Source organism: Talaromyces proteolyticus (assembly GCF_021365285.1).
Source record: "Talaromyces proteolyticus strain PMI_201 chromosome Unknown BGW36scaffold_14, whole genome shotgun sequence".
Taxonomy (NCBI): domain Eukaryota; kingdom Fungi; phylum Ascomycota; class Eurotiomycetes; order Eurotiales; family Trichocomaceae; genus Talaromyces; species Talaromyces proteolyticus.
Window position 1 is genome coordinate 931,560 of NW_025764290.1, and position 25,946 is coordinate 957,505.

Sequence of the window (25,946 nt, forward strand, 5' to 3'; positions counted from 1 at the left end):
AGCTGAAGTAGACAGGGATCTTGCAGAGTGAGAACTGTAATTAAATGGGATGCGAATACTCGATTTTCTCGTACTTTCGTAATGAAATGTTGAAGATACTGAATGGTATACCAATCTAATGTTGACGAAATCATTATTCTCGGCTGTTGCTGCTCTGGCCAACCTTCCCTTGGGCCTTTCATTTAACAATCCGGCCGGAGTAGACATCTGGTGTGGAAAGGCATATCGCGCTAGGTAAGATGGAGCTAAAGATGTGTATTTGGTAGTCAAATTGTACTAACGTCTCTGCCCCTCCGGGTTGAAAGCAATGAATCTTTGAATCCAGGTGGGTGGTTTGAGGAGCCCTCCCTGTCCTCAACACCGCTGCTGGATCTCAAAGTCAAACCACGGATGAGTATTTACATTTCTAGCGACTCTGAAGGAAGCCTTCTCGTGGATGCAGCCGTGTCGTATCTTAGTGGCGAAAAATTGCCCTGTACCAAGTCAAGTGTCGATTCACTGGTTCATCATTCGCATTTATCCATCGAAGTTACTTCGGACGAAAATCTGATTTCAATGGGAACGAAAGAGCAGCAAATATCGTTGGACACACGGGATAATGAGCTCAATATTAGTCTGGAACAGTTCCCAGCCCGTCTGACTCCTTATAATATTACCCTCAGCGCGTCTTTGGACCATGGAGATAAGAAAATAACATTTGTAGCGACAACTCAGTTGTATAGACTTCCACAACGTACAGATGGTGGAAGTTCCACAAGACTTGACCATCTCTACGGCGGGCTGGCTGTTATCAAAGGCGAGGAGACTGAATGGACACCGATTTTCCCCTACACATATTACGGTTAGTGGAGTGGACATTGAATACAGCAAAAAGAAAAACAACTGACAATTTCCAGTCCAATGGTCTCTCTACTGGAACGCAAATGTATCCACACTAGACGAATTTGCTTCTCGAGGATACAACGTCATCCACATCGTCCCAACAGGTGACTTTGGCGACACGCCTTTTCCTTGGGATGAATTTGAGCCATATCTGCAACGCGCCGATGAGCTCGGCTTATACTTCCAATATGACGTGCGTTGGGATTATACAAACCTGACCACGATGATCGACCAAGTCACCCGCCTGCGTTCCCACCCATCCATTTTGCTCTGGTATACCGGTGACGAGCCCGATGGAAAAAGCAACCCAATCAACTCGACCGGTATTGCATACGACACCATCCGCTCACTAGATCTGTATCATCCTGTGTCATTAGCTCTAAACTGCTACGATTTCTATTACGAGGATTATGCATCTGGGGCCGATATCATCTTGTCAGACGTCTACCCTATCTCAACCAACACTAGCTGGTCCACCGTCTACGACACGCCCTGCAATACGACATACGGGTGCTGCGGATGTGATGACTGCAACGGCCGTTTCGAAGACATTTCTGACCGACTTGACAATTTCGCGCATTTTGACGAGATCATCGGATGGCCGAAAACCCACTGGGGTGCACCACAAGCGTTTGGCAATGAGACGTTTTGGACACGCTATCCAACTGCAGATGAGGAAGTTGTCATGACTATGCTCAGCATTAACCATGCTGCAAAGGGTATTGTGATGTGGGATTTCCCGACATCGACAGACATTCTAAGTGCAACGGACGCGCTGGCGGCTGTTCTAACGAGTGAGCGTGTGGCAGGTTTCTTGGTCGGTGCACCAATTGTGCAACAGTTGACAGTGGCTGGTGGAGAGAGGGTGGATGCTGCTGCGTGGGTGATGGGCGATCAGATGTTGATTAGTATTGTCAATTTGAATTACGGAAGCGTGCCTCGAACCGTTAGTGTTAGTTTGCCTAAGAAGAGATCAGTGAAGTCGATAACCAACACACTCTGGGGTGAGACGGTTTGGAAGGTTGCTGAAGAGTCCTTGTGGGCTAGTGGGATTGCAGGACTGGGTGTATCGATTCTGGTGGTGGATTTGAAGTAGGGCGGTTGAGTCTAGCTTTAACTTTCCGTATTCTGTTCAATCTATTGCGCGTCTGAATAAGGCAGAACCATGGACAAAGCAAACAATTATGAAGAGCACAAAGGGTATGTATATCCATTAAAACTCATGTCCGTACAGTCATTGACCAAAGTTAAAACGTGAAGTGACTGGCGAGTCAAGGAATTGTTATATACAAAATAGTATGAATACAAAGCAATAAACATGTCTGGGATGGATTATTGACAAGGTACTACTTCCACAAGGCAGTGAAGTGGCATAGACTAGCCCAAAAGCCCAAGCATGAGCTTTTGGTAATCTCCACTCACTTCACCCTGGACGCGCTGGCGTAGGTCGCGTTTGTAATGGTGATGATATGCCTTCTTCACCTGATCTAGGTGAACCTTGTTCCAGTGCAGTCGTACAATCCGCACTACAAGCTTGAAGTCCTTAGTGCCAGCTCCAGCCATAGCTTCTTCCAAGGCGATAGCGTCTCGAAGCGCCGGGTCTGCGGCTGTCCGCAGCATGTACAGAAGAGCATCCTTCATATGTCCAGAGATATTCTTCTCGATATGTTTCTCTAAATCAGAGTTGTAGCGCTGGTGGAACGTGTGGTTGATGGCGCGTAATTCATTGTCTGAACTCTTTGCAAAAATGGCACATATCTCAGCCACATTATTGATCACTCGACCAGATGTCGCGCCATGGATGCTCCTGACTTCACTTTCGATAGCATTGTGATCGATAGGCTGGGATTCTTCGTGACGCGTTGCCGAAATAACATGCAAGAAAAGATTCTTGGTCTCGGCGGATAAATCATCTTCCACGTCCTTTTGCAAACTGCGGTTATGTAGGCGTTGGTATGCGTTTTTAATCTCTCGAAGATCGGCATTGGACCGGCCCAACAGCACGTCATTCAACAACCATTCTTTTGTACCCAATCCCTTGACTGCATCGCGGACAAGCTTTGCATCGTTCACCAATGGTCCATCAATAATAGCAAGTAATCCCTGTTCGAAATACCCGCCTGTCTCGCTCTTCACGTCTTTGTATAAATCACGATTGATATGACGGGTGTAGGCTTCGCGAACAGATGCCATTTGAAGAGGATCCAATGCCACAAGAACGCTGATTAGAGTGGCTTCATCCGTACCGAAGCCTTTCATGGCCTTGCGTAGAGCATTGGCCTGGGGAGTGAAATCGCCAGGGGCCGTCTGGTTGGGAACGTAGCCCAGTGAGGGGGCTGCCGGAGGTCCTTGGACTGGTCGCGGGGCACCCCCAAAACCCTGCTGAGGATATCCCTGCTGAGGTGGAGGGGCTCCGTATGCGCCTGGAGGAGGTTGACCATAAGGCCCTGGAGGTGGATAGCCATAACTTTGCTGCTGTGGAGGGTATCCCTGTGGCGGATATCCTTGAGGAGGTCCCTGCGGAGGTGCGCCGTAGGGACCAGGAGGGCCGCCAGGGCCAGGGGGATAACCGCTCTGTTGAGGAGGATGGTATCCTCCTTGCGGAGGAGGCCCGCCGGGAGGTCCGTAGGGTTGATGCTGAGGATACGGCGGGTGGCCTTGTGGAGGATAGCCGCCTGGAGGGGGGCCCGCTGTTTGTTGACCTTGTCAGCTGTGTTTCTTTCACAGGATGTGATTAGACGGGATACTCACGAGGCGGTCTATTGTACGACATTGTGTTATGCTTAGAAGTTCTATAAGAATGTGATAAAAAGACAAGTATGTATCACCAAACGGCGATGATGGTGAAATACGAAGCATCTGGACAAGCGGCGCCATCAACAATATATATACGAGAGACCCCGCCATCCCACTGGCGCCCGTTCGCGAGGCAGCTGCGTCATAGAGCATCCATTGGTCAACCAAGAGCTTGGCGCCACACGCTCAGGCTCCACAAGGCTGAGCCGCCAGTCGAGCCACCGTGGCGCAGCATAGAGTCAACCTCGCGCTACTTCGAGAGCATCGTAGTGGAAATCCTCGAAACTGTTGGTCACTGCTCTGCGAGCTGTCAAGGAGTGATTGGACGCAGTCATGGACGTGTTCCTACTCAGAAACTCGGACAGAGTCCTCACTTTAGTCGGCCGTTGGCGCGCTAAGCTACTCTTGGCCGTGGTCAGAAATTAGGGCCAAATTCGGTGGAGATAATTACGCTGGCTGTGCCAATGTCAGTTTTTGCTAACGCCTTCCAGCCTGGGCTATATTAACCCAACCCTCCCATTTGCCCAATATCAGATACGTGGTATCCTCCGAGGAGTCCAAGCCAACTAAAATCCAATTATAGCACGGAATGTTAATATCATCCCCTTCACCGTGGTACTTGGTTAGCGTCAAATCTTCTCTTATTAAATATATGTATCACCAATTTCAGCACTAAGGTTTAGATTTACTGAAGCGAGCTAATGAGTGAAGCCAAGAAGTGTAATCTACGCATTATGCCATCATATAATTTAGACTGCAAACGCGTGATCATAATCCCTATAATCACATTGCTTACGATTGGCAAAGAGCACCTCATTGAAGTGTCATCAAATGATAAAAAAAGATATTCCACTTCTTAAAGTTTAACTTATATTAACTATGCCGCGACAAACCAAGGAAAGGTACAAATCTCTGCTACATCTTCCGAAGTGGGTGCCAATATCGCGCTTTATGGCCAAGCCCGTCAGTGCATGCAGCGTCCGAAGGCGTGGTAGCGGCGGACAGACCGTCAAAGACGCACTTTTCCTCAGACTATGAGCAGAACGGCAGGGCAGTCGCCAACAAGGTCGGCAACAAGAAACAATCATATCTCTGCGCATAGAGACCATGCAATCTTGTTATGTCACAGGTGCTCCCGCGGGCTAAGCAGGCTATTACCACTATGAATATCTGACAGATAAGAAAGAAAGAGAAAACAGGACAAGAAATTGAGAGCTCGAGTGCTTAAGAGCTGGTCAAGGCCAAGCTAGCTTGATAATGTATCAGGGCCGGGACGGATGGTGTTAGAAAATAAGGTTCCGAGTCGACTATTCAGGGAGAAATGCGTCGCCATTGCGATGCGTCAGTGCGAGGGACTTGCGTTCTTCAAAATAGATCAAAATAGAGGACAATCCCCATATCAGAAGGACAAGTTTGTCATCATCAATCAAGCAGAGAGACATAACATAATGTCAAACATTTTCTTTTCAATTTACATAATTTTATGGGTCCATGACCGGTGCTAAATCCGACACATGTGAGCTCTCGCTGCTGAGTACAGTGGTCTCTAGGGCCGCCGGCGCAGCACTACTACGATGGCCTGAGGTCAAGGCTTGACGCTACAGGGGACCTAATACATCTACTACATACTTAACATAAAAACTCGACTGAAGATATTGAAGCCGCGTACATAATAAAATTAATAACAAATAGATCGCCGAAAATGCTCATAAGAATAGTGGATCATTTTATTGGCCCAGAGCCTCAGACAAAATCGAAGGGTCCACATAGCCAGTAAGGAACATCCACTAAAGCGCCACTTCTTAAGTCCATGGAGGTAAGCCCGTGGTAATTAAGTAAAGGCTCAGTTAGGCTAGATGCCAGCGTCAACGAACTTAACCCCGTGGAAGAGTAGTGACTCTATACGACCAGTTACTTCAGACTATAGTTGAAATTATGGTATCCCAAAAGCTATATATACTTGCATTCCATTTCACACTGAATGTCAAACTGGTGTACATAATCTCAGATGCCTGAAACATCTACACCATGACTGCCTTTCAAACAGTTCTGATCGTTGGAGCCACTTCAGGAATTGGCGAGGAACTTGCCCGCCAATACCATTCACAAGGCAAGCATGTCATCGTCTCGGGCCGTCGGACGGCAAGACTGGATGCTTTAGCAGCTCAGCTACCGGGAATGGGCTCTATCCAGGTATGCAACTCTACGGCGCGTGATCTACTTCAACACTAACATATGATAAGATAGATATACAAGACCTCCCCACTCTACCAAGCAAGATTGATGAGGCATTCACCAAGTTTCCAGCAATTGATGTGGTCATTGTCAATGCCGGTGTCCAGATTCTACTAGATTACAACACTGAAAACGCCTCCGCCAACGGATACCCGACAACGGATAATATCACCAAAGAGATCACGACCAACCTCACTGGTCCGACTGTCCTGGCACGCTGTGTCATTGAACACTTCCGTGGTTTACGATCGAGCCAGGCCAGCCTTCTAGCCTTTGTCACCTCAGGCCTGGGGATGATTCCGGTCACTATGTTCCCGGTCTACTGCGCAACGAAATCGGCGCTACATTATTTTACCGTTATCTTGCGTAATCAGCTCAAGGATACTGCCATCAGTGTTGTGGAGATTCTTCCGCCGTACGTGGAGACCGAATTGGACCTGGAGCACGCTGATGAGTTGAGAAAACGTTTTGGTGGAAAGAAGCCACAGGGGATGCCTGTGAAGGAATATGTTGAAGGTCTTGTTAGAGGGTTGGAGGTCACGGAGACGGATGGAAAGATTCAGAAATATGTTGCAGAGGGAATGCCCCGAGCTGCGGTTGAAGCATGGATTCAGGCTGTTGGTCCCATGGCTCAGATGTTGCACACGGAGTTGTGAACATTTCAGCGGATGGGGAAATGCCAGAGCCTAAGGGACCCCCCGCCTGCAAGGAGGATTCTTGGTCAATAAAGCCTAGATATGCCGTCTCAAAATTGTCATCTTGAACAAACGAGTCCCAAGCATCCTGGTGAAGTACACATTAGTAGTGGTTCCCATTCTATCCGGTGTATAGATGCGTACCCAATTAAAGTCATTCATTTCCATATTAGCACTTTCTGTGAAGTTTGTATTAATATAAAAACCTGGCTCAGAAATTATCGTAGATTGAGCACTAATAGAGGTACTTTCTTCGCAGTTGAATGCTGCTCCCGGTTCAAGGACCGATAATCGGTCATGAAGAGATATTCTTGGCCGCAGTAACTCCAGCATTTTTTCTAATACATGTGCTACTTTGCCCGCCTCATGATGCTTGTCCGACAGATCTTTCCATATGGCGTGCGAGGTGTCCAGAGCCCGTAAGATCTCTTGATCTTTGGTATTTGCATGTAAGAGCTTCCTCCGTTTTATTCTTGTTCGGTCCTGGAGATATAGGCAAAGTACCATAGCAGCAAGGGTAAAGTTCACGCTCTCGGGGGCGATGGTATATCCATAGATGGAGCTCAGACACCCTCCTGGTTGAGCCTCCCTGTAGATCGAGGATTGATGTTTCAGTAATACCATTGAGGAATCAACGCATCGTTGCTCTGAGAGCGCAAACTTGGAATCTGTCCTCGCTTTTCGGAGATATCGCCGATGAAGCACAGATACCGTCTGGTGGTAGAGCGTGTCCAACTGAACCTTCTGGAGAACCAGATATGGAGGGTCCTTGTGCGTATTCTCCCAGTTGTTGAGTCGCAAATATGAGGGAATCATTGCATACACCTGAACAAGGCCTTTATCAAGCTGCAGCACCCTCTCGTATGGCTCCGTGTGTATGGAGTTCAAGAATTCAACAACCCGCCTCATGACGCCTAGTATATTGTTTTTTATAAGCATGTACCCCAGTGGAACATTCTGCGAGAACGGTCGCGAGGGCGGCAACTCGGAAATTGTTTCCTCAAGGTCAGTATCGAGCAGGTTGCGTGGATCCTCAGTATCACAATCTCCCATCCGGATAGCAGCCGGCATTCCCAGATGAAAGGATGAGAGTACGTCAATCTGGGAGATCGTGATCCAGATCCGACGGCGCATTTCTCCTTGGAACGGTGTCATATTGGAGAAATGAGATGGGTCACGGTGCAGGCCTAGTCGCATGGCAATTCGCACTATAGCGCCGATGTCTGGGATCAGGCCAGCCCCCCAGTCCTCACGGTGAGAGAATCCAAATACGCTGCGCGCGATCATGGATTGAAGGGTCTGTAAATTGGCTTTGTTTGCACCGATACCCATGATGCATTGACCGGAATAGGTGTGGTAGAGTGTGGCCAGTGTCCCCGACAAGCCCATGTGGTCGTCGCTTGTGGTGGGACTGAATTTGATTGCCAGGCTAAAGATGGCATAGAGAAGTGCCAGCCATGATAGCGAAGTTGACGATGGATTCTTCCAGTGTTCCTGATACTATTTGGCGTCAGCGACGATCAATCATTCCGAGGAGCATCGCCACAAACTTCTTTCATGAAGGTCGTGTAGTGGAGAATGTCTGAGATAGTAATTAGATATGGCACAGACATTATGAGTGATCTTACATGTTATAGGACCAACAAAACAGTGTGGATCAAAAAATCTTGAAATCAGTTGGTCCGCTGCGGAGCGTGATGGCATTACAGTCAACAGATAATCGTTCGCTGCAGGGGGAGACTCGTTATATAAACCAGCCCCCTGGACTCGCGGACGAGTATCTCTTTGCAGTTCATCATCTAGAGTCAAAGCGGCCAACTGGAGTTTGCATCAGCATCTAACAGCATGTTTTAGCGCGACTCGTAAGGGCACACCTCTGCCAGGACACTATCCCAGTGAGTGCTAGTTCTATAGAAAAGGTCTTCGTCACGAAGTCGTCCCTGGATAGGACTTTTGGCTCTGTATTGAGATGCCAAGCCATTCACATCTCCTCCCGGTGTCACGCGATTTCCATACATGCACAGGTTACCGGATCCCCGCGCCACGCAATTGTGGCAAGGCTGTTGACGATCGCACCGCAATCTGCAAAGAAGTATTTATTATTTCTCAATCCAATCGCTAATAGAGTACACATACTTGCGCACACGGCATGGAGCACAAGAAAGCGGGATTCGATTTCGTTTCGTAGTGGTCTTTGGGGCAGCTGGGAGATCGCTGGCTAGTTCTAAATCCATCTAGACAGACACAGTGTAGGAAGTACCAATATCCCTTTGACGATGAACTTGAATTGAATGTTCTAATCGATTGAATTCGTGTGGAAAGCTCACTATCATACAACTAACTGTGAATGTATCTTAACTTTAGTGTTGCGGGCTAAAAATAGATCGAGTTATCTCGGGAACCTTAGACCATATTTGGTCACGTGCGGTAGAAATTCTGCCGGCGCTAGTCCTAATCGGAAGCTACGTAGTAGGTGATTTTAGCACTATAAAATCGAAACGCTAGTCTTACTCTTTGCCTTTCAAAGAAAGGACATAATACTCTTCCATGAATTTGAATTCATACAGAAGCTTTGAATATCAGACATTGGCCTCCACGTCAAGCACTCCGTACTAGTATAATAAAACCGCCTGAGGGCGGTGAGGGTCACTCATAGCGATGGCAGTGAAAAGTGCGCTAAAGATGCTAAATATCTAGCTAGTATGAAAGTGGAGACGGTGGCCTGACTCGAGACCCAAGTGTGTACGTACTGTAAGACGCTTAAAACGACCTAAGTATCCTAGAGAATGCGGACCATTTTTGTTCAACCATTCTCGGATGGTTCATATTACCCTCTTCTGGCCGCAACGTTAACGCAGAACTGCCTTGACAATGCTATTCTCGCTGCCCTGGACCCATAGGCTGCTACTATCGTTGCTACTGGCTAGTGTCCATGTCGCTGGGCAGGAGCAAGCGTTGTTTTCGCTACAGCAGCCGACGATTTATGCTGCCGTGAACAGTTCAACCATCAATTGCGAAAGGGCCGTAAGTTAGATTGGTTGTCGATCCAATGATATTCGTATTTACGGCTCATAATAATAACAACGGCTGCTGACGAAAGTAGTGTGTTTTAATACAACAAGCTCTCGGTCAACAAAATGTATACTATGGAGCACTACCTGACGAGTTCAGCAGGGGCTACTATAGTATGCAACAGCAAGAACTTCGCCCTATTTGCGTAGCAGCTCTCGAAACGGCACAACAAATAGCCCGGGCAATTACCATTGTCAAAGACGAGGAATGTCCATTTGCCGTGAAAAGCGGCGGCCATACACCCTATGCTGGTGCTTCGAATGTTCAAGATGGGCTCGTATTTGATTTACGAAACCTTAATACTGTCGAACTTTCTGAAGACAAACTTACCGTATCCGTCGGATCTGGAAATAGATGGATTGATGTCTATTCGATACTCGAAAGGCACGGATTGGCCGTTGCTGGCGGTCGCGTAGCATCGGTTGGGATTAGCGGATTTCTACTTGGAGGTAATTGAACATCGTTCTGATGCCATCCACAACTTCTAAATTTTGTCACACAGGAGGACTCTCCTTGCATAATAGAAAGTACGGCTGGGCCGTGAACAACGTCCGAAATTTTGAAGTCGTTTTGTCAGATGGCATTATTGCGAATGTTAATGCTGATAGCCATCCTGATCTGTTCTGGGCACTTCGAGGAGGCGGCGGGAACTTTGGCATTGTGACTCGCTTCGACTTGGAAACATTTCCGCAGGGCCTGATTTGGGCGGGCACAGAGGTTGTTGCGATTTCCGACCTTGCCTCACGCCGTGCGGCATTGAATCTACATGAGCCATTTCAATGGACCCTGCGGTCAGCGACTAACATAATGGGAAAAATTTTTCATCAAGGGTTATGCCTTATTGGAAAATGCGTTCACTCCAATGATTTCATCAACTACTTTGTCGGAATGTCTCAACAGACAGATACAAATGCCCACATATTGACTTTCTTCTGCTGGATGCCAGAGGTACGAATGATCGGCCTTGGGGGCAGTTTTGCATATCTCGAGCCAGTCGAGAAGCCGCAGGCATTGGAAAATATGACAGCACTGAAAACATTTTACTCTACAGTAAAGCTAAGGACTATGTCGGATTTTACCAAAGAGATGGATAGCTACACCCCACCGATCTACCGGTACGTGTCCTGCATTTCCCATTTTCGCTATGCTACCTTCTTGGCAACTAAACAAGGCTAATTAATTGAAAAAAAAGAGCCCATTGGGACACGACAACATTCAAAGTAAACGCAGACCTGATTTCAAAATTATTTGACATTTTCTTGGAAGAGACTCATGAGATTAAGAACATACCCAACTGTCAGCCAAGCACTAACAATCAGCTGATCACCAAAGATGACATCCTGTTATCCGACAACAAAGGAGGAAATCCGATGGGTATTAAAGCAGAAGATGGACCATTATTCTGTATGTCTCAGTGTCTAACTGGATTCCTATGGTCCGCATTAGTAACTTGCCATACAGTATTCAGCATCACGATAACATACACGGATCCGGCGGACGACGTTAAGATTAAAACTGTCGCACAGAAAGTCATGTCTCGTGCAAAAGCACTGGGGAAAGAGATGGGCTTGCACCTCCCGTTCCAATACAAAAACTACGCTGATGGAGACACGGATGTCTATGCTGGATATGGGACAGAAAACAGACAAAAGCTAAAAGATATTCAGAAGAAGTATGACGCTGCGGGTGTCTTTTCCCGTTTGCAGTCGGGAAGTCATAAAGTATGATTTTATACCACACAGTTTAATGGTGTTTGCTGGTGTTAAGAGCACAAATACTGTTCAAATGTTGCTTAACTACAACTATTATTGACTGTCGTCAGTAACATATTTATATCGTCAATAAAGGTTACATATTGCACTCCCAAGCGCTTGATCTTATTTTGACTCCAGCTGGCTATGATGCTAAGCCGTCTCAAGCCCTCGGATTCTACTAGGAACGAGTTCACAATGATTGACCCTCCAAGGCCCGGCGCCGACAAAGAAAAGTCTAGCCTCTCGAATCATATGGACAGGATTCTACGAAGCACCATCCTGGTTAGGACGACGATAAGTGTGACTAGGCTTGATTGGATAGCTTGCCTGCCTGTGGCGACAAGAGGCCTCAGGGCGGTTACAAAAATGAAATATTTCCTATTCTGGCAACCTGGACAGCCTCGCTGACCACATGTGGCAGCGCCGCCCTACTAACAATTCCTCGCTATATACGAGTAGCGGCGAATATCTAGATTTAAAAAAAAAACAATACAGGTAGATGCGGGATTGTAAAAACCATTGCTACAACGTCCAGGTTTTAGAAACGTAACTTTTATGTTTTGTAAATAATTTGGATAGTTAAACGATTCAAAATTTCCAATGGTACGGAACTTGTAATTGTCACTTTACATCCCGTTGATACATTTCACTATAGGAAACGCTGCCAAATTTGGAAGCGTTTCATAGAAGGGTACTTTTCCAGATGTTGGGCATGTACAACTATTGAGAAAATGTTTCAAGCTGAAAACGTTGCAGCAACGTTGTACAGTACAGCGGTGGTCCAGCGTTTGCAAGGCGGTCCCCGGGACACCGCATTTTCCTATATTGAAACCGTGCAAAACTCCCTACAGACAATGTTACACACTTGTGGAGATGGAAAGCATGAACAAGTAATTACAGCGGTAATGATCCCGGTCGACCGCAGGTACCGCCCTGTATGGGTCCAGCAGCGTTTGTGCGGCATCATCAAAAATTTTCTAGACAATGCTACTGCATGTGGGCAATCACATCCCTGACCTTTTCTTTGTTCTTATATTCCTAAGAGGAGTTACCGCCAAATCCGAGCTGGAAGAATCAAGAGCACGTGTTTGATCAAACATGACCATATATCCTTACTTCCAACTTCCTCTGCAGAAAGATTTTCTACCCATAATTTGTCAAGTAGTAGGTGAAGCAAAAGTTATGAGCTCAGCCATCATCTACACAGTCCAAGTGAGGAAGAGAGTTTCTATTTCATATCAATGATCATCTCTTCGAGAGGCTGGGTAAGAGACAGTGTTAGCTGCTTTTATCTCTAACCTTCGCCAGCTGGGATGCCTTGGTTATCACCTTCTATATCCCCACGCTTATTATATTTAAGTGAATTTGGGGAGGATAGTATTTCAAGTTTGTTCCGACGAAAGACAAAAGCAAGTAAGTAGTATCTGGCGTATATGGTGTACGAATTTCAATATCAAGCTCGACACTGACATAAAATGGTATCAGACATCGTGTGCAATGATGGTTCAATCCCAGACCAGAAGTCTCACAAGGGATCATAGTGATTACCACTGTTGCCCATTCGTTCGTTAGAATACCGAATAACCCAAAGCATGCTCTCCAGCAAAAGTGCATCTCGGCTACTATTCCCGACGGGATGTTGACCTACTGCAAAGGTATGTATTCTGAAAAGCATCATCTCATTCAATTTTGCATCTAACAGAATTGGAGATACAAATACTGTTGGCAGCAAGGGATACAAGACGGTCTATTTGGCTATGAATATTAAACGAAAGTTGTTATGGGGGCTTGTCTCGCTCCACCTACAAGAGCCTGGCTTTGGTTCGCTGATATCGACCGACTAAATCGCCTCATCGGTGTTGCTGAGGCGGATAAAACCTCCTCCTGACGGCCACTCCCGCCTTTTCCCGGATTGCAGACATCAAGCCACTCATGACAAGTTGATTGTGGGAGCTGGGATGCTCCGGTTTTTGCAGAAAACCCATATAGGCATCAAGGGTTAATGGAGTTCATTCTTCCAGCCTCGGTCACTCTTGAAATACACTTCTATCCTCAGCAAACTGGAACCCACTTTGGTTAAACTACTAGAGTTTCCGGATCAGTATGTTCAAATTTTGCAGGCCCAAGAGGTAGAGGTGTCTGAGATGAATGAATCCCTCGAGGTCTACAAAGAGCAACGTGTTTCAGAGAGTTATAGACATCAAAAATCGACTGCAGATATTCCTCGCACCTAGCGATGTCCCTGACTCAGTCCTATATTGGATCAAGGGCAAAAATATATTTTGCTTTGCGAAACCCCGATTTCGAGCTTTCAGGAGGTTGTTAATGCCTTACGGTCAATTCTGCCAAGGAGAATGCTCTCTATTGACACTGACCCTGTTGAGGCGACTTTCAAGCAGATTTTGATTCATCGGCCACTGGACCTATCTCAAGCTATGCAACAGGAAGAATCTAACCAACTTGTCAAGTAGAAGGCGACAGGCAGACGGTGTACTTCAAAAAGCAAAAGAATGGTCCCGGCAAATTTAATGGGGCTAATTCCTTACGGAAAAATAGATTTGGTTTGAATACCAACCTAGTTCCGTAAGGCAATACGACCATTCAAAGACCACGCAACGAATAAGGATACCTCCGATGAATGAACAACGGGCCCCTACAAAAATGGGTTCGGCAGGTTCAACAGGACCCTACAATTGATAGAAAAGACATTTGAAATCCAACCCCAATTACACTACAGTGCGACCACGCACACAGAAGGGCTCGCCAAGGAAATGACAAATCGTCCTATCCTGAAAATGTCATGGTCACGAAAGCGTTGTTTCTGACGAAGCTGTAAAGAATCGCGTGAAAAAAAATTTTCTCGCGGACCTACCATTAGACACGCCAATTCACTGCTACCGTACCCACCGCAATCTTGAAAATCTTCTCCAACATGGATTGAAAATTCCTTCGCTATAATGCAAAACGTACCCCTGTCGATATTTAAACGAACGCATCGGACGAATACTAGGACACAACAAGGTCTACGGTCTCATTCGATAAAGAGCTCTATGTGGGACAAGGGCAGTGACAATGATGACGGTGATGTTGACAGACCTGGCGACGTTGAGTCGGGACCAATACTGGTGAATATCTCGTTAAAAAACCATTGAGCTTTTTCAATGGGATATTTTTAATTCCATACATGTCTATAACTGTAAGCCAGTTGTATAATATACGCTGATATCCTCTTCTTGCTAATTCTCTATAAGGAAGAAAGCCGCACATTGAAAATTCAACGGCAGAATTTTAGCTTGTAGACAGCCTCCACCAAATGAGGCTGCAATGGAAACCGGCAAGTACTGTAATGGATAGGGTTGGTAGAGCGTGAATATATTAATTCCTATGTCGAATGAGGCTTCACTAGTATGTGCCCTGAAGATTCTACGTCCAGTTTTCAAGTATACTTTTAACGCTCTCACAATTTCAGCATTTTACATGTTCCTAATTCCACCTTCGCAGAACTATTGCAGACAAAGGGCATCTTAAATATCAATAGCCTTCCTATAACTTACCAGAGTTGGGTCTTTCAAAGCTCACGGTTCAGGGAACCGTAATGACAAAGTGCTCAGCTTTTCATGAGTGAAATAAATGCCCATAACAGCAGCCACTTGCCAGACCTCTTCATTGCAGAGCAGCATACCGCCAGTTCTGCAGCAAACAGGGAGGACTCCTATCCAAAACGCTCATCTGATATATGAAAAATCTTTATCTGTTGATCGTAGCTTCAAGGACATTATTCAGCAACTTCAAACAGCTTCGTTTCAAGGTATAAGACTATGAGACAGCTGCTACGAAAACACGACTAACCTCTATGTAGCAATTTAACAACATGCCTGCAACGGTATCAAGCATCACCAGAGCTCTCCTTTCCCTCCACTGTGGATGCTCTCGTGATAATCCACAACTACTTGAATCCAAAAATCACGCATTACCTGACTCCGTACCATCTTGTTTCCCTGGAATTCCAAGCTTGGAAATTTTGTTATATCGTCTCGTTGATATCAATGGTTACCTCAAGGTGTTGTCATCCGGGTCATTTCCCAGTCAGTTATATATGACCGAAAATCAAGCAGACGAATTGCTAGTCCAAGCCCTCATACATCTCAATAACTAGGGGTTATAATCTAAATTTTTCTTTCTGTCACATTTATCTTATGGGCTCTGGCACTAAATAGTCAAGTCAAGAGCGATTTGTCCTTGCATAGTCTAACCATGCTATTTGACAGGTTTGCACTAGGACAAAACTGGTGCTAGGCCTTCATGTACTGTGGACATTTCGCGGCGCAAATTGCATCCGACTTGCCGTGGTTGCCTTTCTGTGTTGGCTTTTGCAATAACCAACACTTACTATACCAAACGAATGTAGAATTTAGAAAAAAATCGTAGTTCTTCCAGTCTCTTTTCCTCACGAAATTGTAAGCTGAATGTTTCGTATCACATCAATACACGCAGCCTCAACCAAGTAGAGAGATAGTTTGGCTAAAATGGTGTGTGGGGGGGGACGAAACAAGACCGCTGAAGAACTAAAAGGAGATAGTAATACCCCGCAACAACGACTATTCCAACAAGAGTCTGGCTATGATTAGTTAAGCGATCAATTTTGTTATATATTTAGTAATTAGGAGCCTGCACGGCTGACTTCATGGAGGTAACGTTTCAGAGAATACGAAGAAAATGCATTCACATTATGGCTAGCAGCAAAGAGTCTTCTAAAAACGGTGAAGCCCAATCGTTTACTCTATTTAGCCTGCTGCCGACCGAACTACGATTGCAAATATGGGAACAGGCGACCATATCAATATTACCCCGCTTGGTTCTTCTTGAACCAAAGCAGCTTTCGATCCCACGCTACGAAAATAGTCCAGCTCAACAGGTTGCTCCAAAATGGGGGTTTAGATCTTATTGTCAACTTCCGGGGGCATTAACCGCGTGTCGAGAGTCTTTTGAGGTAACCTCCAAGTATTATCAGCGATCGTTTGGGACTGGGCAAGCCTGTCCCCAGACTGTAAGTGCCCTTTAATAATGTAAAAAAAAGTCCCATTTTTGCTGCGCGACTTTAATCACACCAGTATCTTACATCATTCACATGTATGGCAGTGGTTCAACTTCGAACGAGATTATTTATACCTAAAAGCGCCTAGTTGGAGGGATCCACTGAACCCTAAAGTGCAATTGTCCTACCAGGCAATGTTGGATAGCTTGAGTCTAGAAGAACGACGCAAGATTCAACACCTCGTGTTAAGCGACTATCTGGATATACTACCCGATAATATAATCAACCCAACGAGAGATGAGGCCCTTTTGGAAGTCATAAAGTCATTTGAGCACGTCAAAGGAGTGTATCCGGTCTATTTAGATGGCTGGACTCCAAAAGATCTAGAAAAGGGAACGCAGTTAATACTTCGGTATCCACCTGACAGAGATCTGGTCGTTCGCCATCTCTTTAAGGCACAGTATCGCCACGACAAGTATTGTGCCTGTTTCAATCGGATCGTCGATCAGTGGGAGAAATTTCGTGGCGGCCTGTTACGCAACCCCGAAATGTTGGACAGAAAGCTGGCGATCCTTTATCCCAAAACCAAGCCTAAGGTCAGGCAAATGATGGTACTCACAGGCCACTTTTACACCATATTCAGCGAGGCTAGAAAACCTTACAATAGTCGTGCATCCGGGCCCTGGAGGGATTACATTCCTAGCAGTGAACAGTGGCCACCTACACGCACCATTTGATGCTAAAGCTGTTTCCTCTTGCGGACATAAAGTTGTCACTCCAAGAATGAATTACAATGCTACTTCCTGTCCCGCGAGATTTAGATTCACTCAAATGCTATTTATTCTACTCGTATATGCTGATATGCCACTGAACGATGGCATGGGACCATTCTTTCAGGCCTCTCGTATATTGAGGCAGGAACAGAGCACATTTCAAAAATCTCTTCTTTCGTGACAAACAATCAAATGGCTGGTAATCTAGGGTATAATTTGACGAGAGAACGCTTCACAGGCATCAAATAATGTTGATTTTACTACTGAAACTGAGTTGCAGGGGGTCAGTTTCTCCACACCAGATATGGGTCCACACGTGTATCTGAGAATGTAGAGTGCCCAGCTGAGATGCCTAGATCATGGACCTACAAAACAGTAAAGTCTTCCTATTCTTTCGAGCTGATAATTAATTAGATTAAAATTTGTTGAGTCTTTGTAATAGCAGGAACCCCCCTTGCTGCAAGATGCGCCGTGTGGCTCGGAGGTCTCATTTCTTTTCAACCTTTGGGGCTAACCTTACCCCCCCTCTGGAATTTCCCATTTGGGACGATTCTGCTCCATTGATCAACAATATCCTGGTCCCAAATAAAACGGTTAATTAATCTTACGCTAGAATAGCCCACGATCCAAATTTTCTACCACAACTAATAAATTCAAAATTCAGGGCAGCTAACATTCTTTAGTCCAGACACGACTCGAGTGTCAATAAACCAGTGCATCCCTTGCATACCGGCGCGCCTATACAATTCAAACCCGAGAATCTAACCCTGTTTCGCGCCAAATCCACTAGAATAACAACGTGGTGCCTGTGAAAAATGCGGCAAATCCTGAATTTTGTCAAGATTCACATCCTTCAGAAGACATTTCTAGTTGAGAGGAGAATTCCCTTGAGCAAGATTCGAACCTTGCCAAGAGTACTAGAGTCTAGACCAGTCATGTAATAAGTCACTTCGCAAGTGAAATAATCTCTTATTAAAGCCCGGCTATTTCCCATCTAGTACATCCTCAGGTATTAACTTCTATGCTCGTGTTTTGGTGTCGATCCTCATCTCGAATTTACATCACTGGGAAGCAGAGCCTAGTAGAGATGAAGTGGTTACTCCCTCTCACAATCATCTATCTCTCCTCCAAAACCGTCGCTGGGACGTACCGTGGTATATCGTCCCGCTGTTCCCCGGTTATCTGGGATGCAATAGTATCGAAACTACACTCATTACCGGCGGAATTTGAGCGAAATGTATGCCGACGCAACTGTCCCGTCCACATCACCGAGCCCTCATCACCATACCATCAGGGCAATGGCATGGATGATCTCTTCGATCACATTATTAAGCCCGCCATTGAAGAAGTGTACTATTTCATGGCAATTCTAGACACAAAATACCCGACGCCACTAAGTGACCTACTCCATGTCGGGCGCCTTGTCACGGATATCGCGGAATCGTGTGCTGCGACATACAATATCCACAGCCTATGCCCCGTACAGCAAGAGTTACTACTACAAAATCAGCAGTCGTCGGGGTCGGAAACGTCGAGGCAGTTTAAAAAGTGTTTGGAGGATACGGCAATTCCAGCATTAGTAGACAGAGTGGCAGCATTCATGCCCTGGCTGAGTAAAATGTGTAGCAAATTCACGCCCGAAATGGTTGACAGGGTATGGAGACGAGCGGTTTTAGGGAATATGGGGGAGTATGGCATGGAGTGTGCAAAGAGTGTGGTGGGGGACTATTACTTTGGATGAAAGCTTAATGGGTAACTGATGTATGATTTGAATGATATATGATTGCTTTGAACAGAATTATTTCACTAGGTCTGAATAAGATTCCTAGAAAATCATCTATTGCGAGGATGCGCCTAACGGCAGTCACATTGATAAGTCAAATGGGTATACAATACATTCTCCGCTATTACACACCAACAATCATTAAGTACTACTCATAAGCGTCGTAGCTCGAGACATAAATCATAACTGAGGAAGCAGATATCGAATCCGCCTATCTTGTTCTTCAAGCAATGAATCAATCATCGCGCAAATTTCGTTGTCGCGTGCTTGTTGCCGTGCTACAAAAAACAATGTTGCATATATCGTATCCGACTCAATCGGGAGCGAAGAAAATAAAACAGCTAGGGCCCAGCCAGCCGGTTGAAACGATTGTGATTGAGCAGGATTCAATCCCGGTCAAGACTGCCCTTCAATTTCTCAATTCCATCCCGGACAGTGTCTCGGACACTGAACCCGCCGAACAGCCAGTCATTAGAGTGCCGGCCATAGTGATTCAGCGTGCCGCTGTATCGCTTGTAGCCATCGCTCCTCGTTCGGGCGGACGAGCCGACAGAACCGTCAGAAGGGACACGGCTGTGATGAGAGAGGGCGGGCCGTGTCGGGAAGACTGACGATGTAGGCGACAGTTCGCTGGGAGAAGAGGTCTGAACGGGTGAGGTAGAGGTGGATGAAGACATTGGAGTGGGAGAGCGCCGTGGGGGTGCTGGAGGTGACTGCCTTCGACGCTCTTTTGCTCCTGCTGGGGTTGATGGGCGTGGCAGAGGTGAGTGCGAGCGGATAGTGTTGATGAACTTTGCCGACGAGGTTTCGAGACTCCCAAACGAGAGGAAGCGTTTATGCTGACGATGCGTAGAAGAAGCAGTAGATGAAGTATTTGATGAAGAGATGGTGGAAGCCGGCGCGAGGGGGTTTGGTGGGCAAGTAGTGGTATCTGGTTTACTTGCTGCCTGTAATTGCGATTGCGATTCGACGGGATGGTTGTCTGGCATATCCATCCAATTGCCGAGGATTACTGTCTGGTGCTTGGAAACTGAGAGTACAGAAGTATCAAAAGAATGTGGTCAACTGTACTCCAATGCACAAAATCGTGTAATTAGCAAAAGGAAGATGAGACAAATTGAGGAGGGGGTCGAAGTCGTATTTATCTACCCTACTACAAGCTCACCACTGATCGACGGGGCAAAGTGACTCAGTCGGACGATGCTAGCGAAAAAGGTGGCCCGAACTTCGACGTCAGACGTCTCTTATCGGCCACACAAGGGCCAAGCTGCAGGACGCATCCAATCACTGCGAGACGAACTGAAGCAGGAAGCGATTCTCTGCCCGCAAAACAGTCGGTGACTCTTCCACTCTGCTGGGCGCGGAACGAGCTCGCCGGCGGCCTCCAGCCAATAGCAGTGCGCCAATTCGCGTAATCTCACCGCTTGGGGTCTTGGTGCACGCTAAGTGGGCCAGCCCTGCTGTTTGGCGGCTGCCCATTGGTCCGGCCTCGCGTGCCAACTCACCCTGCAGTCGGAGCTACGCCGAGACTACACCTCAATAGCGATAGCAGGCAGCGACTAAATACCCAAACTCCAACGGCATGGGCGTGATGGCCACTCTAGACATACCGTGCCGACGCCCGCAGAGCCTCCTCTGGTCATATGGCTCTTTCCTGCGCTGCCCATGAATAACAATAATATCAATTACGAAATTGCTAGCCCCTCCAATCCCTCAATGCGACCTCGATCCCTTCCGGCAGGCGCACAGAATGTTCTTGGTTTCAATAATCTCCCCATTAATAACCCACATGCACCTAAAACCTCCTACACTTTTTCTAGTTTTCAGCTGATGTCTGACCGAGACGCTAGTTTGTTTCTGCCTGGGGAATCCGGCCCCCATCCCTGCTGACTCGCGGCTGCTGATTGGCTGTATGGTGATACCACTGCTGCTGATCGCTGCCCTTCCGAGACACAACATGACTGCCCCACAACTTTCTAGCGGCCTTCCAGAAGAAGACCCCGTGACCCGGCTCTTATTTTGCGCCCGACATTCCCGCTGAGTCAAACGACTTGGGAGTAATTCTGCAGCTCTTACATCTCATGCATCACATTCTTCGTTCGTTTCACTCGATGGTCACCGATTCAGACGCTATGACACGCAATTGGGGAAGGAATTATCAAACATGAAACCGTGTGCGCAATGCATTCGTGGAGGTTTCAATGGGAATGTTTCTGCCTAGCACGGGAATGTCGGCAGCATGTCTAATTTTGCTTCTTTGTTGGTATATTATTTGTGGTTATCCCACCCGAGGTAACTAAAATAGAAACTGATGCGGGGAAACGCGTCATGGAAATTGCTCCACCGGCACAATTCTGATGTAATGAAGAACCATATGCCTTGGAATTGATGCGACTTTTACTGGTCCATGCATGATTGATTGTTGGTGATCTTCAATCACGACTGTTTTAAAAAAAAAAAAAAACTAAGTGTTTATTGGCCATTAACATTTCCGAGACACTTCTTACTCGCCAGTTGCAATTCTAACAATGTGTGGACAGAAACGAGATATAATTTTCAGCTATAGAAATCTGCTGCGCGTTCTGTATCCCTGTAAATGAATGAATGCCGATTTTAGTCAATGTGCATCAAATTCAATCAGCCAATGCTCGTCGAGCAGCGTCTGGGAAAAGCTTCCATCCATTATTCCCAATTGTATTGATGGGAATGCCTTGCTCTTTTTCAAATGCCGTGACATCCATTCTATTTTCCTCCATTGTGTTCTCTGTAGAACAAGGCACACCGCAATCTGCTCCATAAATGCAATTCTCAACGCCACACATCTTGGCCGCCGGCGCCAATCCAGTCTTCGCAGTCGCTGCCGTATCGACGTACAAGCTGCCAAGCTGAGATTTTATTTCATCTCTCGTAATCCGATTTGGATTCGGTACCCAATCTTGAGTCCCAAGCAATTGCAATCGACCATAGAGAACAGGGACAGCTGCACCACAATGGCCAAGGACGAACTTGATGTCCGGGAATTTTCTGAACACACCCTGATATAGCATTTCGACCACTGTGGAAGTGGTGAAAAATGCAACCTCAACGACCGGAACCGGTAGGGAGCCTGATGGAGGAGCTGTGGCAGCAGGATGGATATGTACAACTGCCTTCCGCGCATTGAGCTCTCTCCAAACAGGCTCCAATTTGGGGTCACTTAGCGGAACGCCGTCGTAAGTTGTCGACGTGGCGAACCCGTCAGGCGGGATCGTAAAATCGGTGGTGACTCTGTGGATTTCTTCAAGACATGCCTCTGGGCTGTTTGTAGGTAGTGCAGCGAGTAGACCAAATCGGTGAGGATACTTTGCCACAATGGAAGCTCCATAGTCGTTCGTACGCTTAAGATTCTCTAGTCCTGGGGGAAGATAAGACAACATCTGCATACGAATATTGGCTGAATCGTTATATCGGAGAATGTCGTTCACATCCCACATCACTGCCTGTGGCTTCGTGACCATGAATTTCACAGCGTTGAATAGCTTTACGCTATTTTCGGCTTCTTCTAAAGTTTGTGGAAGCTGGAAATGAGCGTGAATATCCAGCCATCCAGGCGGGTTTTGTGACTGGGCCATATTTTCTCGGTGTTCGAAAATAGATAGCAGTTATCGCTGTAAACTTGTCGATGTTTGAGGGGAGCTCTTTGGTTTTTCTCTATCCCGATGTTAGTTATCTAGTATATCAATATGCCGTAGTCAGCTCGTGGACATCTGTCTCTAAGTCCGTTAATTCCGATGATCCATTAACAACTGATCCTTCCAAAAATAAAAGACCCTACTTCAAAATTGCATCACGTATGAATATCATGAATAGGGAACAGTCCCACTTCTTGAATAATATTTAATTGGAGAGTAGCAACCAAGTTGCCGCATTATCAGGTTATTGGTTGGTGGCTCCGTAGTTCTAAGTAACAACCCCAAGAGATGATAGCCTACTTCAAATTTTCCTACTAGCTCATTACATCGTTTACTACACGTTTGGTTTAATATGTTTCATTCTGATGACTATTTTTGGAAGGCAAAAGTCAGATAATTTCCCATTAAAAACCGATATGCCCGACGCTAACACGCGGAGCACAGTGCGACTGCATTCTCTCTGCCAGACATTCAGGATGTCGACTGAAAGGCCCAAAGTGTACGTAAGACCAAAAAAAAGATGTTCTCAAAGCACAATGGAGAAGGATATCACATCGAATCAATAATAGCGAAGCCGAAGCAGGGAAGGACCAGGAGATTGTGACCTTTTTGGAAGTTGTACCCAGTGAAAAAGGCAATTTTTCTCAGTCACCCTAAGTGTCTAGTTCTTCTAGTTCTTCTAGTTCTTCCAGTTTTGTGTCGTCTGCATATCACTGGGTGGAATGCGCTTTAGTGTCGGGGGATACGCGTGACACAGAAGTGGTAGCAAAAGTAGTGCTGGTTACAGAACAGAGCCATGGAAGTGTATTTTAATTATATGCTTTTATATGTTTAATACTGGAGGACAACGACATCTCGAGGACATACATGGCAAAGAATGAACCATCTCAATCTGCCCCTGTGGTAACAGATACCCATACAGCGCTAAGAAAGGTCTACAGGTGACGTGAAACAAAGCTAATTAGGATCCTAGAATATTTTTTGTGAAAAATCCCAAACGTAGATCACGTATAGAATAACCTAACCAATATATCTAAATTGTCTCGGAAACCTCATTTTGTATTAATAACAGTAGATCTCGTGAGATTCGAGCGACCCGGAATTCATTTATTACCATCCAATGAATACAAAGCTCAATAAAAACCTTCGTAGACTCCTTACCTTTTAACGGCTTCCGGAAATTCAATTTCATGACATGGAGAAGGCAGAATCGGGATCTCATGTACCAAAGACATCTGCAATTATTCAATCTCAGATAATTCTAATTAATAGGGAAGTAAGGAGCGGAGAAAATATACGTAGATAGTGGACTCGTTGTAAAAGTTCAAAAGAGTTTTCATGGCATAGCATCGACAAACAATAGACCAAACAGCTTCAGCAGACAACTCAATCTTTTCGGGGCCGACGTTCAGCCGACTTTGACAGAGTGGACGTGTACATATTGCCGCCAGGTGAGTAATTTCAAAGAGCAGCCCAGGTTCAATCAAATGGCAGCCTAGAACAGGAATTTGGGCCGGTCTACCATCCTTGACATAGCAAAATGAATCTTGTACAAAATACCTCTTTGCCTGGACATGCGGAACGGAATCTTCGGGCTGGAATTCACTCTCCTGCCACCGATCCCCCCTACCGACATTCGATTCACATATACAAGCAAACCGCATTGAGATACCGTGACAAGCAATGCGTGAATGCTTCTATTAAATAAGTTGCCTGGACTTATTCTATAATCCTGTTTCGGGTTATAATTTGTCTAGCTTTTGTGGGGGCCTAACTACTATTACATCAATGTCCCAGCCTTCGACATTTGTCAACTAATCATATATCTTGGCATTTGTTCTGCTGGCGAATGGGTTCCAGTCAGAGCCCGACATGTGCAATGACCTCGCGGTCGCCTTGTCGAGGTCCTCCTTGGGCAGGCCAAGGATATCGTTATCCAGACCGCGGCTGTGCTCGTAGTCGCCGTCGCCACCGGGGAAGAAGGTACGAGCATACAGTGCGATGCCGAACCCATTCCTATCGCCGGCCTGGAGCATGTCAAGACCTCTCTTGTACCTCTCCACGACCGGCTCATGCGTGATCTGCCAGTCCGCATCCGTGGTACCTTGCACGCGTTGGATGCTGTCGAGCATCTCGCGTTGAGAGAGGAGGAAGCTGGATACATAGAGAGACTTGTTGTGCCATGCGGATACGGTTGGCGACTTGTCGTTCTCGTCCTCTGGTAGCGCCTTGAGGCTCAGGAAGGAGGCGACGGCGCGGCCGCACTGCTGCCACGTTGATGTGTTGATGCGGACATTGCCGTCGTCGTAGAAGGTGACCTTTTTGTTAGGCACGTCGAAGCCGTAGGCAAACGGCAGGGCGAGAGAGTACTCGTACCAGAAGGAGCAGCACAGGTTCGTCCAAAATATACCACTGTCCTCTATGTTTTGGATTCCAGCTAGGTAAGCCTCACCTGTCAAGTTCTCGGCCGCGAGCTTTTTGTTCTGGGTGTCTCCGCCCCAGGCGTTTGGCATGACATGTGGAACACCCGCCTTAGCCGCAGCACTGATGATCTTGGCCTGTGTATCAGGTGCTGCCGTTACGGCCAAAGATATGATTAGCACCTGCTGGCCCTTGAGTGCCTCGACCAGAGTGGCCTCTTCTTCGTAGTTTACCTGGGCGACCTTGACGCCTTCGGGGAGCTTATTCTGGCTGTCACTGCGAGTGATGACAGTAACAATGTGCTTCCCGGTCTGGAGGAGAGCGTCGGTGATGGGTCGACCAACCTGTCCGCTGGCCTGTGAAACTGTTAACCATGAAGTCTAGAAGCATAGCGGCAGGTGCCTTAAATGATGGTTTCATACACCAATGATGGCGACGCGCTCAATACGGTTTTTGAAACCCGCTGGTTGGTTTTTGGCGTACTGGATAGTCATTGTGTTGTTACAAGCAGATAAATTTTGTTGATTGAGGTGCTGACGCCCTTGGTTCTACTACGTATAAGTGAAGTTAGGGAGCGTTAAATGCAATAATGGTTACAGGAGCTTGTATCACGGAGGGAGACTCATGCATACATCAAATACTATATATAATAGTTACTTCACAGAGACAATTTGTCATCACCGCCTTGTCCGCTAAGTCCGTCTCTCCGTAGACTACTCAATGGTCAACGGAGTTAATATGGGAAAATGTTGGGTCCCGGTAACGTTTATGAACCGTTTTGTATTGGATACGTTTCGCAAAAGGCATAAATACCCCACTATTACTAAAT

The 25,946-nt window shown here is 46.4% G+C and overlaps 9 protein-coding genes across 9 annotated transcripts; 4 read left to right on the top strand and 5 right to left on the bottom strand.

Moving 5' to 3' along the window:
• Positions 1–89: 89 nt before the first annotated feature.
• On the top strand, positions 90–2,177 carry BGW36DRAFT_440995 (uncharacterized protein). The gene is made up of 3 exons (XM_046221545.1): positions 90–234; positions 306–841; positions 897–2,177. Exons 1-3 carry the CDS (start codon positions 119–121, stop codon positions 1,976–1,978), a joined length of 1,734 nt encoding a protein of 577 aa, XP_046066412.1. The 5' UTR covers positions 90–118; the 3' UTR covers positions 1,979–2,177.
• On the bottom strand, positions 1,892–3,797 carry BGW36DRAFT_351240 (uncharacterized protein). The gene is made up of 2 exons (XM_046213350.1): positions 3,634–3,797; positions 1,892–3,572 (listed from the first exon to the last, which is right to left on the bottom strand). The coding sequence occupies exons 1-2, from the start codon at positions 3,653–3,655 to the stop codon at positions 2,260–2,262; spliced, it is 1,335 nt and encodes a 444-aa protein (XP_046066413.1). The 5' UTR covers positions 3,656–3,797; the 3' UTR covers positions 1,892–2,259.
• Positions 3,798–6,180: 2,383 nt separating this feature from the next.
• On the bottom strand, positions 6,181–8,227 carry BGW36DRAFT_67586 (putative fungal-specific transcription factor). The gene is made up of 2 exons (XM_046222509.1): positions 6,753–8,227; positions 6,181–6,696 (listed from the first exon to the last, which is right to left on the bottom strand). Exons 1-2 carry the CDS (start codon positions 7,995–7,997, stop codon positions 6,451–6,453), a joined length of 1,491 nt encoding a protein of 496 aa, XP_046066414.1. The 5' UTR covers positions 7,998–8,227; the 3' UTR covers positions 6,181–6,450.
• Positions 8,228–9,367: 1,140 nt separating this feature from the next.
• Positions 9,368–11,493, top strand: BGW36DRAFT_67618 (uncharacterized protein). The gene is made up of 5 exons (XM_046222510.1): positions 9,368–9,632; positions 9,709–10,129; positions 10,183–10,795; positions 10,873–11,084; positions 11,142–11,493. Exons 2-5 carry the CDS (start codon positions 9,796–9,798, stop codon positions 11,405–11,407), a joined length of 1,425 nt encoding a protein of 474 aa, XP_046066415.1. The 5' UTR covers positions 9,368–9,632; positions 9,709–9,795; the 3' UTR covers positions 11,408–11,493.
• Positions 11,494–16,163: 4,670 nt separating this feature from the next.
• Positions 16,164–17,206, top strand: BGW36DRAFT_433087 (uncharacterized protein; the record flags this gene model as incomplete). The annotated part of the gene is made up of 2 exons (XM_046221219.1): positions 16,164–16,481; positions 16,574–17,206. The coding sequence occupies 2 exons, from the start codon at positions 16,164–16,166 to the stop codon at positions 17,204–17,206; spliced, it is 951 nt and encodes a 316-aa protein (XP_046066416.1).
• A 1,065-nt stretch (positions 17,207–18,271) lies between these two features.
• Positions 18,272–18,983, top strand: BGW36DRAFT_441005 (uncharacterized protein; the record flags this gene model as incomplete). Its single annotated transcript, XM_046221546.1, has 1 exon — positions 18,272–18,983. Exon 1 carries the CDS (start codon positions 18,330–18,332, stop codon positions 18,981–18,983), a length of 654 nt encoding a protein of 217 aa, XP_046066417.1. The 5' UTR covers positions 18,272–18,329.
• A 4-nt stretch (positions 18,984–18,987) lies between these two features.
• On the bottom strand, positions 18,988–20,497 carry BGW36DRAFT_390267 (uncharacterized protein). Its single transcript, XM_046217456.1, has one exon. The coding sequence runs from the start codon at positions 20,018–20,020 to the stop codon at positions 19,412–19,414; it is 609 nt and encodes a 202-aa protein (XP_046066418.1). The 5' UTR covers positions 20,021–20,497; the 3' UTR covers positions 18,988–19,411.
• A 1,161-nt stretch (positions 20,498–21,658) lies between these two features.
• BGW36DRAFT_364860 (uncharacterized protein) lies at positions 21,659–22,636 on the bottom strand (the record flags this gene model as incomplete). The annotated part of the gene is made up of 1 exon (XM_046214599.1): positions 21,659–22,636. One exon carries the CDS (start codon positions 22,634–22,636, stop codon positions 21,659–21,661), a length of 978 nt encoding a protein of 325 aa, XP_046066419.1.
• A 1,874-nt stretch (positions 22,637–24,510) lies between these two features.
• BGW36DRAFT_433091 (uncharacterized protein) lies at positions 24,511–25,611 on the bottom strand (the record flags this gene model as incomplete). The annotated part of the gene is made up of 2 exons (XM_046221220.1): positions 24,511–25,473; positions 25,540–25,611. 2 exons carry the CDS (start codon positions 25,609–25,611, stop codon positions 24,511–24,513), a joined length of 1,035 nt encoding a protein of 344 aa, XP_046066420.1.
• Between the last annotated feature and the right edge of the window lie 335 nt (positions 25,612–25,946).

Bases quoted from the DNA above. Each gene is read 5' to 3' on its own strand.
- BGW36DRAFT_440995 (XM_046221545.1), top strand. From the start codon at position 119: ATGTTGACGAAATCATTATTCTCGGCTGTTGCTGCTCTGGCCAACCTT. The intron at 235-305 runs GTAAGATGGAGC...CCGGGTTGAAAG, and splicing joins GGAAAGGCATATCGCGCTAG to CAATGAATCTTTGAATCCAG. The intron at 842-896 runs GTTAGTGGAGTG...GACAATTTCCAG, and splicing joins TTTCCCCTACACATATTACG to TCCAATGGTCTCTCTACTGG.
- BGW36DRAFT_351240 (XM_046213350.1), bottom strand. From the start codon at position 3,655: ATGTCGTACAATAGACCGCCTC. The intron at 3,573-3,633 runs GTGAGTATCCCG...GTCAACAAACAG, and splicing joins GTCGTACAATAGACCGCCTC to CGGGCCCCCCTCCAGGCGGC.
- BGW36DRAFT_67586 (XM_046222509.1), bottom strand. From the start codon at position 7,997: ATGGGCTTGTCGGGGACACTGGCCACACTCTACCACACCTATTCCGGT. The intron at 6,697-6,752 runs GTACGCATCTAT...GTACTTCACCAG, and splicing joins AAATGAATGACTTTAATTGG to GATGCTTGGGACTCGTTTGT.
- BGW36DRAFT_67618 (XM_046222510.1), top strand. From the start codon at position 9,796: ATGCAACAGCAAGAACTTCGCCCTATTTGCGTAGCAGCTCTCGAAACG. The intron at 10,130-10,182 runs GTAATTGAACAT...TTTGTCACACAG, and splicing joins TAGCGGATTTCTACTTGGAG to GAGGACTCTCCTTGCATAAT. The intron at 10,796-10,872 runs GTACGTGTCCTG...TTGAAAAAAAAG, and splicing joins TACACCCCACCGATCTACCG to AGCCCATTGGGACACGACAA.
- BGW36DRAFT_390267 (XM_046217456.1), bottom strand. From the start codon at position 20,020: ATGGATATGCCAGACAACCATCCCGTCGAATCGCAATCGCAATTACAG.